The sequence below is a fragment of the Pyxicephalus adspersus genome, chromosome 1 (assembly GCF_032062135.1).
Source record: "Pyxicephalus adspersus chromosome 1, UCB_Pads_2.0, whole genome shotgun sequence".
Taxonomy (NCBI): domain Eukaryota; kingdom Metazoa; phylum Chordata; class Amphibia; order Anura; family Pyxicephalidae; genus Pyxicephalus; species Pyxicephalus adspersus.
This window is the reverse complement of record NC_092858.1, coordinates 46,516,755-46,532,753: the sequence shown is the minus strand read 5'-3', so window position 1 is coordinate 46,532,753 and position 15,999 is coordinate 46,516,755. Positions and strand designations below refer to the sequence as shown.

The window sequence follows — 15,999 nt, the reverse complement described above, 5'->3', positions numbered from 1 at the left end:
TTACAAAAATATGAAAACTAGAAGAGAGTAAATAAAAAAGTCCAAATGTAAAAGACAAGAAAAAGACTACCCAACCCAAACAACAATAAATATAACTGTCGGTGTTTCCAACCTAACATTCTAATGATATTAATCTTTCCTTAAAGTGTCAAATTTCCCCAGGTCCCCAAAAACTTTTTTATAAAGATTTATTCAAATCAAATCCATCAGTAGGAGGAGGCTTTGCAACATAAAATGAACATATAGTATGGAAAGAGCAAAAGAAAAAAAAAAGATTATACAGATCGAGGTGATGGAAGAAAATGACACAATTAACCAGATTTTAAAAAAGAACAGTAGGTCAAGGAAAAAGAATCAAGATCCCAATTAGACCCACATCTATATATTATCTTAATCGTTCTTTAATATCCATTTTTAGAAGCTTATTAATAAACATTTTAAAAAGGGAGACAGCTATTAAAAAAAAACCTTATCAGTAATGTTACTATTTATGAAGAATCTGCACTAGGAAAATCAAGGATAACACGTTGATTAACAGGCAAGCAAATGTAAAGTAAGGATAATTGTTCAAAACAGGGAATATGAAACAACATCAACTCTCTTTTTCCCCCATTGCCCTAATCTTGGGCTTGCACAGAAGGGGCATTTTTTCTACCAAGGAGAAAGAGATGTCGATCTCATGCATGTGCAGTGAGATTGGATCTCTTTTTTCTCCCCTTCCCAGAGTCTACCTCCAAGTGTGAGATTGAGTGACATAGCAAGAAGACAAGAAAAAGACCGGCAGAGAAGGCAGAAGATGGTGACGCCCGGCACTTCCTCCACACCGGGATGAAGGGGAATTCCAGGACAATGCAGGACCGGATCATGGGAAGGACCAGCGCCATCGAGGGATCTGCAGGATTAAAGGTAAGTGTAATTTTTTTAATTTTTAGTTTAGTTCCCCTTTAAGCAAATAGATTGGGAAAAACGCTTATCTGTTGGAAAATCCTCTGCATGATCCTATGATTCTACCCATCACCACCCTAAGGGCCGAGATATTTAAAAGGGAACTAAACCCAGGCTGATTTACCAGTCCCTGTTACAGCGATGGGTACCACCATCTTGTTTCTCTTCTTCCTCTTCTGGATGATCTTTGGCCATCTTGATTGGCCATGCCATGAGGACATAACAAAACAAGGGAAGCCAGGAATGCTGGGTTTCCCTGGCTGCTAAAACTGACGCTGACCATGTGCCACTCAGCTTTTTGCCGGAAACCTGAAGCCGAAGATATGTATGACAAATTATTACATGGACATAGCCTTTCATTTTCTAAAATGATGGCTTGCCCAGTCTTACAAACTTAAAAATGGAACTTTAGTTCCACTTTAATGATGAACTTTTTGCAGATTAAGGGGTCGGGGTTGGCGTGTATCTGTAAAAACTTTAACTTCTATAGTTTGGCAAAAGTTTAATTTAAAAAATGAAGTGAGCATGCCACATCAGCTTATATCCAAGCCAGTGGTTTTATGAATCTATTATGGAGGACATGCTTGGTGCGTAATAACAATTACATTTTCATTATATTTAGCAACGTAAAGTTCCTCTGGCAACCTCATCCCCTCACCGCTCTCCAAAATATTCCACCCAATAAAATCAGAGCTTTTGATGAAGATGTTCTTGGGATTGATGCGGTATATGCTATGTATAAGCAACTCATTTTGTGTATTTCATTCCTGTGGCAGATTGTTAACAAACAGTAAGACATTCAATCAAGTTCTCTTGCCATAACAAATTCTGAAAGATGCGGGGTCTCTGTTGACATATTTTGTAAAAACTTATCTGTTTATTGTGGACTGTCAGAATGTTCTTCCCTGAGGTGGTTAGATTTGCATTTTTTTAGTTCCAAATAAATAACTTTTTCTGGACCAAGGTAAACATTTGATGAAACCTTTTAGAAAAAAATACTTTGCTGATATCTTCCATAGGAACAGCTGCATATTGTTATAAACATTGTGTGCCAAATGACACATATTGGCGGGTACACCAACTTTCAAGGTAAAGGTAACTCCACATTGTACAACTACAGCTCCCAGCAGCAGATGGGGCTGTTATACCACTTAGATGTAACCATTTCATCCAGGGAGCAATAACTGCACAAAAAAATAACTGCAGTTATTTAAACTGTAAGTATATATATATATATATATATATATATACGTATTTACTTTATAATAAAAACATACAAAATATAAATATATATACATCTGATAAATCTGAAAAAAAAGAAATTTTCTCTTAGAAAAGTTGTTCTTTAAATAATTTTCTCCCCACCTCACTAAAAGCCACAGGTAACATGCATTACCTTTTATTCCACAATGTCTATAAAGGCAACAAAAATGCTCGGGGTCTCAGAGTATGCCAGCCTTTTACTATTGCTTTGCTGCTCTCATCTAGTTAAAAGCTGGAGTATAGGCAAATATAAAAGGTCGGTATTTATACCAGTACTGTGTTCTTTAAAATAAATTAAAATGTATTGGTGTGATATGAATACAACTGGTATTCCTATTTTTAATAATATTATGCTCTATTTATAATGTGCCAACGTATTACTCAGTGTTGTACAATAAATAGGGGTTACAGAAGACAAATCTCCATAATAGACAAGTGAATAGTGACACAGGAAGAGGACCCTGGCCAATAGAGCTTACAATCTAAAATTGGAGGAGAGAAGTAAGTGGGAGATATGGAATGGTCCTTAATTAATGTAAGCGATGAAGATGAGAGATGAAGATGAGTAGGTAAGTTTGAAAATGTGGGTTTTAAGGGCTTCTTTATATGTATGGAAAGTAGGATGAAGTCTAATAGAACAAAGAAGGGAGTTACAGAGAGGAAGAGGTTGTAAGTGAGGAAGTCACTAGTAGGTCAGTGGAAAAGCATAGAATGCTGCTAGAAGTGTATTTGTGTATCAAGTCAAAAATTTAAATAAAAATGTACATAAAAGACATGTGAAGCGATTTGAAAGTAAATCACTGTAGCTTGGATTTAATTCTTAGGTCCAATGGAACGCAGGGTAGAGATTTGCAAGGAGAGGCGGTAGATGAGGAAGAGATAAGAAGCGGTAGAGGAACAGAACAGAAAAGTCTAGTTGCAGCATTCATGATAGACTGTGAAAGTCTGATTCGCGGAATGTCAGAGAAAAGGATGTTGCAGTAGTCCAGGTGACCATGGCAAGAACCAGGAGTCTGGTGGTCCCTGAGAACAGGAAAGGCTTATTTTGGGGATGTTGCACAGGAGGAAGTGGTAGGACCTGGAGCTTTTCTAATTGTGGGACATAAAAAAGAACATGAAATCAAAAGTAACACCAAGACAACATCCCTGTGGGGTGGGCCAAATAGATGTGTTATTAACACTTAGAAAGATGCCAGGGTGGGCTCTTCTTTATTCAGGTTGAATTTCAGAAACTTCCTACCCATTCATCCAGCTTGGGGTGGAGATGTGATTTTATAAAGAGAAGGAGTCAGTGGAGTGAAGCAGTTTGAGAATACTTTGTAGGTAAGGTTACAGAAATCTCTCAGTTATGGATTTTGTCTGAGAGGGGACATAGGTGGGTAAGATATAGAGAGGTTGAAGATAAGAGGGTTGTGGTGAGAGAGGGGAAATGCTGAGTTGACAAGGTAGGTGAGGTTACAAGGTTTGAAAAAGACAAGATCCAGTGTGTGTTTAACAATGTGTGTGGGGCTAATTAGGTTGTGTTAACCAAAAAAAAGCTAGTAATAGAGAGCAGCATGGCTCAGGAAGGGTTGCTAGAGTCATCCATTGCAATTGTGGGCCATTGGAGCAATAGACAGTAGGAACAACAAAGGGTACTTCAAATGAGGAAAAGATAAGAGGGGGTAGGTTAGCAAAACTCACATTGGGGGGATAAGGCCTGTCCCACAACTTGTTGCCAGGTTTGGGGGTATGTGTGAAGTATAGGCCCACATAAAGTCATAGGCCATGATTTAATAAAGTTCCAGGGCTGGAGAGAATACACTTTCATCAGTGAAGTTGGGTGATCCAGCAAACCTGAAATGGATCTGGTCCAGGACTGAAAACATTTGCTAACAAATAGCTAATACCTTGTAGAAAATCTATTCCAGGTTTGCTGGATTACCCAGCTTCACAGATGAAAGTGTATTCTCTCCAGCCTTGGAGAACTTTAATAAATCAGGGCCATAGTGTGAACGTTTCAGTGAGTGTCAGGATGTTTAAAGATTTAGATAGGAGAAGCTTGTGGATAGAAGTTAGCTTGTTGCAGACAGATCTGGCATTCCAGAGACCACAAAAGCAAGGGGGTATGAATTTTTGTTGGGTGAATGGGAACATAGTTAGAAGCAGTAAGTATCATGGTAAAAGAAGGGTGGGAAAAAGAGAAACTGTGTATAAGTGTGTGGGGAGCTGGCTGTATGAGACATCACTAGGGGAAAGCCGTAGAAAAATAAGGCACAGCAGTAAAGACAAAGACAGGAAGTAGGTGTACAAGCAGGCAAATAAGGAGTTAACAGACAATATAGGGGGTAAAGGATTAGGACCAGCACTGCAAGATCAGGGAATATGATACATTATAACATACAGTTTTGGTGAATCACAAAACCACAGTAGGCAATGATAGGCAAAGTGACAGATTGTTCTTTCATGGAAGTGTAGAACAGCAAAGAAAAAGAAAGCCCATTTAAACAGCAGTTGTTGGGGGTATATTGGCAAGACTTGTATACCAAGTTCCAGATAGAGAATTGTTTAAATGAGGAAAGATGGTAATTCAGAGGGAAAGTGGAAATTAAGGGCTGTGTCAACAGAGATTTGGGGGACAATCCATGTTGGTGTTGAATGTTGATTAATGTCCAAAGATTTATTGCACAGGCTCTGGAGTTTTATGACTGCTCCATTCTGTTCTTATTCCTGATTCAATTAATTGGTATAATTTGCAAAAGCACTTAAATTTGGCACTTAGAACTTGACAAGGGTCCCATGTGACTATGCCTAATGTTTAAATTGTTATGCTTTTGGCCCTGGCATGGCTGAACATTTATTTAAACCTAGGAGTGAAAGAAGCATCAGTATGAGACAATTAAACTATAATGTACTACAGTTAAAGGAAAAAAAGTCACCCTGTGAGGTATTATAGGACCACTAAATCAGTTAGTGTTAAAAAAAAATTAATACATAACACATAAAGTGAAATAAAAGTTTAACAGTATTGTGTACTGCCAAACCTGAAATATAGTCTCAAAATGTACATGAATGCATAGAAACAAACGAATTTCTAATAAATACTGTATTTTACATGTGGCTGCTGAATGGATAAGAGATGCCTGAAAAAAACATAAGACACGAAGCCTAGATACTCTTTTATTATAAGATGATAAAAATAAGACTGACTCTGGTGCAAAAAATGCGTGTTTCGCTTTTTTGTACTACATGCAGCCCGATATTGTTTTACATTACCTAAGAATAAAAAGTTTACAAATAAATAACTGTTTTACACATCATTCATGTGAATCAAACACTATAAGCTGGCAGTACTAAAGGAAAACCTAAAATGGTTGATTGGACTCTTGGCTGAAAACATTTGACCCGGTTGTTGTTATTTTGTTGTGAGCAGCTCAGATGTAAGGCAATATATGGCTACCAATTTCTTATAGGCAAGCAGAGGAAATGGCCACATGGGAAGCCAAAGTATAAGATTTGATATATACAAATGGGAAAACCTGGATGGTAATGATAGCTGCCCAGGTGTACCAGCATGCACTACACATTGTTCTTAAAACAACACTGGGAGCTTGCTAACAAGAAAAGCACCAAGCAGGTTAATGATCCCTTCAGTGCCTTGAGGGTCCCCTATTGATCAGATAGCAGGTTAAGTGTGGCTGTGGGGATGAGCTCTCAAGAAGGGTGTTGGGATCACAAGACAGATTTTACAGATCTGAATATCAGAACAGATCTTTTGACTTTATAATTTTTAATGTGTGTTTGCCTGGACTTCAGCTTTAAGTGAACCAAGCCACAACCTGTTCTACAGTTCGTAAAGGCTTCTTAGTGAGTTTGGCAAACTTTATCTAGGATAACATTTGTAGTAAATACTGTAGTTGTGGTTATGTTAGTATTTGATTTAGATAGGCGTGGTGCAGTTCTAATGACACTCTTCTCCATTTTATGGCTTTTGAAGATTTGCCCCAGTGAGAAATATTTAAAAGTGAACAGTTTTTTAAATCTTGCTTCAAAGAGGTCTGCCTGCAGCTGTCTCCAGCTAACTGCAGCACAGTACATTAAGTTTCCCTATGGCAAAAAACAAATGTAAACATCTGCATTACATTTGGCTGATACTTCAACAACCTGCACACAAGTTGAAATAGCACATCATTTATTAAACTTCCAAAGATCCTCATTTGACTACAAACCAGAATCAGGAACTAATATTATAGTTATAAAATGGTGCAATTGTAATACACTGGGGTAAAAACAATTGTTTAATTTTACAGATAATGGCCTAATATTTATGACCTGATTGAGGAACTAAAGCTCTTGTCAAGAGAGAAATATTTAATTTAAAATTATCTACATTTCTATGTATCATGGTTTTGTATGGATGGTACAAAATATAGACAATCCTGCACTCCCAGAGTTTTTCATTTGAAAACAGATCTCAGTTGAATTATGTATAAAATACTTCCAGTAAGAACCATTGGCAGAAAATGAAAAAAGGGTTATCTCTGGTTACATTCTTTCTGCTGTTGAGACATCTCATTCATACTGTCTGCTGCATTCTACATACTTCATTCTGTATTCTACGTATGGAACATCCTTTACCATGTTACTATGTTATGGAGCTACTAAACTTTATCTATTTTTAGCAAAAAAGCATCTAATATAATGGTAAAAAAATAAACTGTGCAGCAGAAAAGTTTTTTTTAACTTTAAAAAATAGAATTATGTCACATCCCATCCTTAGTGTTGCAGGTGCTAGCGGAATCTGGGGTGGTTCATGCCAGGATGGTTCAGTGTTTAGAGTGCTCCACCCTTTCCCCCATTTTTGTCAACACTAGTGTGAATGGAGCTTAAAACACATACATATGTGAATGTTCATCAAAACAGCAGATGGCACAGAAGTGGAAGAGAGAAAAAAAAGGGTTTAGAGTTGAAGAAGACTTGCTAAAAATATATCAAGTTATTTTAACATTGCTTTTGTGTTGTGTTTTTTATGTTTTTATGATAAAAAGTGGAGGTTCCTGTTTATGATTCTGTGTAATTTCTGTGCACAAAAAGCATTTCAGTGTGGCTAAGCTCCTCCAGTCTTTTTAGCAACCTTCGGTTTGCATGCACTTGCTCCATAGTTGGCTGCACATTCAGTAATTGCTTTGAATTGGCTTCCTGATAGTGATGGTGGTGGACCACAATGGACCATGCGTGTCCAATCTGTGTTGGCACGGCGCTTGTAGTGTCAGTACTGGTGCATGTTGGCAGCAGAGAAGAACACCTGGGAGACAGAGTTATTTAAAACTTTAATTGAAAGCTGCCTAATTAGAAAGCTTGAAAACAACATTTGAAATTAATTTTAGTGACTAAATAGCCTAATTTGAGAGTTCACCCCTTTAGATTAATATTTCCATGAGATGTTGAAAGACTTTTGAAAACCATGTTTAGATGTCTTTATGAGGAGCTACAATAAAATGGAATGTTGGCCACTGCACACCAACAAAGTGACATAGAACTACCACAGTGCATTATAGCACGATAGTTATATGTTTCCCCATGGATTTCCTGTCTGTTTATTCAATGAAAAAGAGTACAGCTGCTTTTTTATAACACGTGGATGCTTATGTGTTAAAATGTTGATGTATTGGTGTACCATAGTACCCTATACAATGCCTTAGTATAGACATGAGTAATACAAATACTATAGTCATATTGCATACTCAGTAAATTATAAAGTTCAGAAAAGATTAATGAATTGTATAGCAATACTATGACACATTCAAGGAGATTGCCATGCCCATAAAAACTTACAGTCTAAGAGAATAAATGGTGACACACAGGGTAAGGGAGGTTATTAAACTGTGGTGTCCTGACTTTGGTAATAGAGAGTTGTATAAAATTGTATCAGTTATGCCCTGGGCCACGTTTTATGCTTGCCTGAAAAGGTGATTTTTAAAGATTTTGAGAGATGGCAAGTGCCAGATGGATTGTGGAAGGGAGTGGCGGAGAGGAGAAGCTCATGACAAGTTCTAAATGCAGGTAAATGATAAGGTAACAATTTCTCTTTTTCTTTCAGCAGGGTTGCTACTTCTTCACAGACCAACACCTTTCAGTATCTAAAGATGCAGTTAGCAGATTGTATACTTTAGTAGTGGCAATTGTGTTCTTGTTAGCATACCTTTCATATCTGGATATGTAATAAAATTAAACCTTATGTTGCAATAAACTACAGATTTAAACATCATATCAATTTTCATTGTTGGTAATTTGTGTGTTCTCATATAATGTACCCTGTATTGAGTTTTATTGGTCTGTTTAATAAAGCGTGAGAACAAAGAACAAGAAACTGTGCATGTTAAGACCAGAACACCTTTTTATTGGACTATTTCTATTCAGCTCAAACCCTCACCTTCTGCTCTGACAAAGTGCACTATTCATTTCACCAGATGTTATATAAAGCATGCATTCATACTGCAGGAAATTAGAGGAAAAGGCCCAATCACCAAGTGCAGGCAGGTAGAGCTATATATAGAAACTGTTCTTGAAAAGTTTAAACTAACTGTAAATAAATCAAGAAAATAAAACAAACACAGAATAAAAGTGTTCATTTCCTGGTAGTAAAACCGCAGAGCTGGTGGCCGCAGTTTAATTAGACATGTGCAGTCTTGCTGCTTACTGATATTCAAACAGAGACGCTGAGGATGGAACAAGTTTAGAAGTAATGCCAGTGGGCAGAAAAATACACACCCACCTTGGGACAATTCCAAAAAAGATAGAAGAGTGCTGAAAAATAATCAGGCACATTTCAGAGCAGGAAAAAATTTAACACATTTAATAAAATGCTGTGAGCACAAAATATGGCAATCCTATATAGCAAATGTCATAATAGGAAGGGCCAAGAAATCCAGGAACTGTGTGAGAACTAGTGTGATGTACTGAGATTAATTTTGAGTGTTTCCTTGCATTTTGTTAGGGTAGTCCAGCCATCTAGGCTATGCCAACTTTAGGGTCCCAAAATAAAGGGGCACAATGATACCACTGCTTTATTAAAAGGCTGTTTAGACTGGCAGGGAGGTTGCAGTGAAGGTAGTGCTCCCTGACACCCTTTAACTGCATCACATTTGCAGTTGTAGTCAGACATGTAGTGGTTCACTACTACCCGCTGTAAAATGTTCTAAACACTGGTGCACCAAGAAGCAGTGTAGTTGTGGGGGTGGCTGAATGGCTGGCAAGGTGCAGCTGAATGACCAGGTGGCACGCAGTAACTGCCATTCCTTTACAATAGAATAATGTTTGCACTTTTTTAAATTTTTATATATTTATACACACACGCACATTGGGCCTGATTTATTCAAGCTCCCAAAGGCTGGAAGGAATGCACTTTCATCGGTGAAGCTGGGTGATCCAGCAATCCTGGAATAGATCTGGTACAGGGTTTAAAACATTTCTAGCAAATAGCAAATTACTTTGAATAAATCCATTCCAGGTTTGCTGGATCACCCAGCTTCACTGATAAATATTTAAATTTCAGTGCCACTGATCTTCAGCCTCTTTAACCTATTTAGTTTCTATAGTACATGCACTTACTCCAGAGTTGGCTGCAAATTATTTTATTGAATGAATTAGTAATACCAGGGGGTAATGCCTCTGTAATGTGTAGGGGTGTATGGGACAGGGTGACAATGCAGACGCAGTTTGGGAGACTGATTGAAGAAGGACCTTCATGGTAGGATCACCAGATATAAATATATTAAAAACTTCTTATTGGAAGATAATGAAAACATTTTTTGAAATAACATGAACTATAAATGATTTGAGATTTTAAACATTGGTTTAAACCATGTGAAGGACATGTCCACCTTAAATGGAGAATTTCCTAAATAACCAACTTTGAATGTCCTTGGAATGTGTTTCTGCCCCCTATAATGTCAGAAAGAAATAGGCCAGGCAGGGGGTTCTGCCCTACTTACACCTACGTATTTTACACTAAAATCACTGTGTGTGAGATGCCTTCAGATATATTAGTAACCCTGACCTCTATATATTTGAAGCCTAATAATAAAAAGGTGCAGAAAAAAATTTGCATTACACCTTTTTTGTTCTCCACCTTCAAAAACCTGTTTGCCACCTTTATAATGTCACATTTATCAATGTAGGAACAGGTTTTGATTACCGGTTTTGTTCAGTGGCTTCTAAAAGAGTAAAAGAGAAAAAAGGGAACCAAAATACTTGTAAAGGAGAAATTAGAAACTCCATTCACTTAAGTTCACAAAATGTCCAACAGAAAGAGTAATCCAGGTCCATATACATATATATATATATATATATATATATATATCTCTATATATATATATAATACATGGTAACAGAATATAGTACAGTTGACCTTGTTTGCCCTGTTATGTCTGTGTCCTGGTATTGTAATTGGTGATGACATTACACTGATAGCATATTATCATTATGGCAGAGAGAACAAGGCTGTCACGTCTTCTGTCTTGTCCCTGATTCATCTAATGCTGCAAACCAGAAGCTCACCAGCAGCCTAAGTGAACTAAATTAAAGTTTATTCACCTGGTTTGTTCTTTCCAAATACATTCATGTTACAGAGAAGTAACAATTACACCTTATATCCTCATTGACACATTATTACTCTGCTCTGTATTAAAGGGTTTTAACCCTCTGTTTGCTCACGGATTGGCTGGAAATAAGATATTTGTGTTATAAAATGATATTAAATTACAATGAATATGTATACTAGTATTAAGACTACTACTAAATATATTGGGTATCTCAGAGACACATGCAGATACATGCACTCTTATTGATGAATGCTGACCCCACAGACCTGTACTTAAACCTAACACTCAACACAATATTGTGATATTTAATTAAAATTGATATGAAGCGCAATTTTTGGATAAAAAAGGGAAATTTTGGCACTCTATGTCTATGTCCTATTTACAAAGTGGAAGAACAAACCCTATTGTTATTAGAACAGGTGTCCCTCACAACTTCCAATTCCAGTATGGGCTCTTTCAGAGCAGTAATGTGACTGGGAGCAAAGCACACCATGGGTAACCAGACGTGCATGCTGCTGTGGCCATGGTACAAATCTTTAAACAACAAGTACATGGCTAAACATAGCTAAAAGTAACTTGTAACTTCTGGGAACACAACGTGATCTGCAAGTTTCCCACTCACTCTGGGTATGAAATGGCCCTGACATTGGTCACCAGGACACATAGCAAGGCTTTCTCTGCCCAGTGGCAACATTAACGATAACAAATGTTTTAACCCATCACTCATTATACTGAAATGGAAATTTTAGAATTTAGATACACTTTACATTCTTGGTAAAACTTTTTTGGTCAAACAGATTTCAGATTTTTGCAGGACACATGGATGCTGAGACTTGTGGTTCCACTTAGGACTATTTTGCTCTTCAGTTATATTTAGGTGGCGGAGAATCTTGGATTTATGTAATGCAGTGGGGGGTTAGTATTTTTGTTTTCATGTGTATAAAAATCACCCATTTTTGCAGATGTCAGGGATTGGGAGACTTTATGTAAGAGTTCCAGCATTCTGCGTAAATTAATGTCCCCCCTGATTTTAAAGGTGTCACAATGCTTGGATGTACTCTTGGTTCAGTTTTTGAGATCTGCAGATGGAGGAGATTGTGGCACCCATATAATGAACCACTAATATATGACATACATACTTTCCCTGACCTTGCAAACTTGAGCTAATAGTAGCTTACCCAGGACCTAGGATGGCCGAGGTCTAGTAAGCCCCAGGCACCAGTGGGCCCAGGACAGCTGCCAATTCAAATAAACCAGACCTAGCCCTATGGCTGACCAAGTTTTGGATAAATGGAATGAATTTTAGTTGTCTATCATTCATCTAGGATTCCATTTGTAATCAAATTCTCTGAGATCCTGTTTATTCATCTAACAGCACTAAGATCACAGGGTATTGTCTGCCCCAGAGACTGTCCATAATGATGGCAATGACATTGAAAAGTATGAGTATATATGTGTATGTATACATAAATATATATTTATTTGTGTGTTTGTTATTTATTGGGTGATTAAAACTAGACAAAGGGGAAAAATCTCTTTAATGGACATATTAGGCATTGTAGCACAGTGGCTCAGTGGTTAGCACTGGCCTTTGTAGCGCTAGGTCCCAGGTTCAAATCTCAGCCAGGACATTATCTGCATGGAGTTTGTGGGTTCTCCCCATGTATGTGTTGGTTTCCTCCCAAAAACATGCAGTTAGAGTAATTGGTTCCCCCCAAAAAGTTACCTTGGACTGTAATAAAGACATGACTGAGGTAGGGACATTTAGATTGTGAGCCCCTTTGAGGGAAAGTTAGTGACATGACTATGCACTTTGTACAGCGCTGTGTAATATGTTGGTGCTATATAAATACTATATAATAATAATAATGTAAACAGGGAGTCAAAAAGTTTTTTTCTTTAATCTGCCGATTTTCCCCTCCATACACAGACAGTGATAAGAAGTCCAGTCACATGAAGGGTCCTGTTACACAGCAGAACTTTTATCATCATGTGTGTGACAGGAGACATTGTGCTGTCTGCTCAGGCACAGACACAAGTCTGAAGGTTGCCAGGATTCCCTCTCCAGTCTCTAGGCATCGCTCCCATATACAACTGCAGCTCTGATTGGATGCCAGCTTATCACTGACAAGCTTCATATCCAATCACTGGCCCCACAAGCAGCTAATCAGCCGCTGCTGCTCGCTGAGTGGCCAAACTCTGGAGCAGTGACTTGAGTCAGATTTTTCCGGGCATCTCTGTGAGGAGAACGGAGCCCGCAGGCAGCCCGGTATCACAGTCCGGTTATTAGGGGGCAGCTTATAGGGACCTCTATAGGAGCATGTGAAGTTTTGTGTGTGACAGGAAACAGGCTGGGAAGGGAGAATTCATGGTGCCCTGTGCAGGGGGAGGAGATGCGCTCTTTGCCGCCACACATTCCCGAAGGCAGGAAGCCTGCAGGATAGAAGTGCGCCGTGCCGCTGACTGACCCACCTACCGTCGGTGTACTGCGGAATACATCTAGCCGGGCCGAGCACCGCAGGGAAGATGGCAATGCTGGGGAGTGAGTGCCAGGCTTTCCCCAGCCTTCCTCCCAGCACTCTGCTCCACACACACTACCAGCACCCCACTACTGCCACCGGGGTCACCAACTTCAGCCTCAACATACCGCTCAACCGGGGCTTAGAGAGGGCCCTGGAGGAGGCTGCAACCTCCGGGAATCTCAACCTCAGTGCCAGGAAACTCAAAGAGTTCCCCAGGACCAGCAGCAGCCATGACCTGACTGACACCGTGCAAGCAGGTGAGCTGAGGGGGGGGATGGTCTGTGCCAGTGGGGTCACCCTTGTACCAGCACCATGGTATATGTATGTGTTATTGTATGGGGTACAACCCAGTGCTGGAACCCCCAGCATTCACCTCCTGCATTCATTGCCTGCACTGTGCTGTGTGTGATCCCTTACAGTCCTTGATATGGACTCCTAGTACTATGAGGAGATCTGACACCAAGTATGGTGCTGGATGTGACTCCAGGAATGTCAATCCAATCACTATTCATATCACCTGCACCATATTCCTTGTAAAAGTCATTTCCAGGTATAGAAATCCAGCTGTCATTATAATAATAACTGGTGATCCTGCTACCTTCTGACAACCCTCTGTCACATTTACTCTCTTGTGTTGTCACTCTGGCACGTCCCCTGGCCTTGTCTGTGTCCAGAGCGCAATAAGTTCAGCTGTCCTCTCCATCAGCAATACTTCAGTGCCTACAGGAGATCAGCATGCACAACACAGGTGTAATCAGTGTTTTATGTAAAAAGGCAAATGGTTATAATACATCAGGTGCTGTGTAGTTTATGGTATGGGGGATTGAAGTTGTTCAGCCACTGATCTGTGTATTGTGTCTTCTCCCAGGCCGCACTGCCATTCTGTCCCAGCCACACTGCCATGATAAGTATGCAGACAGCATACCAGGATACACAGACATCTCCAGTGATCGGTCCTAAAACGCGCTGATGTAACCATTGGTTTGCCAGTGACCCTGCAATGCAGAACTGCCAGTGATAGAGACGGAGCTGAGTGCTGGCTGAGGGGTGCTAATTACACTGCAGTCCATAGCTTGTACAAGAGACCCTCCTATACGGGATGTACCCTCCGTGTAAAAGTTACAGTTCACTTCCAGGAGCTCTGCAGCGTATAGAAGGATCTAGTAGTGTACACGGTCAATGGCTTTTCCTTGGATTTGTGCTAGGAAATTCACATAAAATGACTTGGATAGTAGTTTTGATGAAAACATGGATTGCAATGTTATTCTTTCTGTTGAATATATTCTGTAGATTCGCAAGGTTGCAGTTGTTGCAGAGTTGTTCTTGTTTGACATAAAAAACCCTGAAACCTGATTGGTTCTTGTTTGGCAATTACGCCATTTGTAATGAATCAGCCCCCTGGTGACAGGTCACCGGCCCTGGGCTCCTTGCAGCTGTATGTGTGGGCAGAAAATACTTATGGTGTTGTCACCCTTTGACACTTCTTTGTGCTCCAGTACTTTGTTTTCACATAATCCACTTCTTAGCAAGGCTGTGGAGTCAGAACCAAATATTGTGTACCTAGAATCAGAACTTAAATGTACCAACTCCATAATCCTGCTTCTTCGGCTATGCTCCTATACTCGGGTTTTATAAATTCCACTTCTGTGTATGTACTCCTGCACATGATGGTCTTCTGTGCCTATGCTCCAGTAGTGTAGATTCACACGGTGCATTTCTGCTTCTGTGCTCCAGTTTCATGTGGTCCTGTTCTGTGTGTGCACCGGTGCTCCGGTTTTACACGGTTGTCTTTGGCACTTGTGCTCTGGTAGTGTAGAATTATTTGGTGCAGTTCTGTACCTGTGCTCAGGTGCTCCCGTTTCTCATAATCTGCTTGTTTGCCCATGCTCCTGTACTCTGGCTTCATACTATCCTCTTCCGCCTGAGCTCTGATCCTGGCTGATAGAGGGGGCCAGGAGCTTCTGAAAGACACAAATAAAGAACAATTTATAGAAAGCACAGTTGAAAATGAGCTCCATTTACAACCATGGTGAAGGTTGACTGTATGTGATATAGACATTCCCAAACGCACATACAGCATAGTAGTTGCAAGACTTTATGTGCAGTGAAGCTTAACATGTTTAGCTTCAATTCCTCACAGCGGGCCTGATTTATTAAAGCTATCCAAGGCTGGAGAGGACACACTTTTATCAGTGAAGCTGGGTGATCCAGCAAACCTGGATTAGTTTTCTTCAGTAATTTGCTATTTGCAAGCAAATGTTTTGAATCCTGGACCAGGTCCATTCTAGGTCTCACGATCACCCAGCTTCACTGATGAAAATGTATCTTCTCCTTGGAGAGCTTCAATAAATTAGGCCTAGCTAGTATGCATTTTATGGCTGCCGCTTTCAGAGGTCTCTCACAGCCAATGTCTTCTAAAATTTGGGCCACTGTGAGAGGGGATTACAACCCTTTTATATGTCTGTGACACACTTCCTGTCTACTTGACAGGTATCACACAGAACAGGAAGTAAGGAGGAAGTTTCTCCAAGGGGGGACACAGATCTAACTTTTACTAATATCACAGTGTATTTCCTCACCCTAGTGCTGCTCATATCTGATGACAATGATGAGTAGAGGATTGGGTGCTAGGATAGTAAATATTAGTAACTAATGTGATGACAATGATGAGTAGAGGATTGGGTGCT

At 39.5% G+C, this 15,999-nt stretch overlaps 1 protein-coding gene across 1 annotated transcript in view; it reads left to right on the top strand.

Moving 5' to 3' along the window:
• Window positions 1–13,009: 13,009 nt before the first annotated feature.
• Window positions 13,010–15,999, top strand: part of LRCH1 (leucine rich repeats and calponin homology domain containing 1) — a 105,128-nt gene continuing 102,138 nt past the window's right edge. The window contains exon 1 of the mRNA XM_072409877.1: window positions 13,010–13,569. Coding sequence (XP_072265978.1) covers window positions 13,317–13,569 — 253 coding nt within the window. The 5' untranslated portion in view covers window positions 13,010–13,316. The remainder of the gene's footprint in view (window positions 13,570–15,999) is intronic.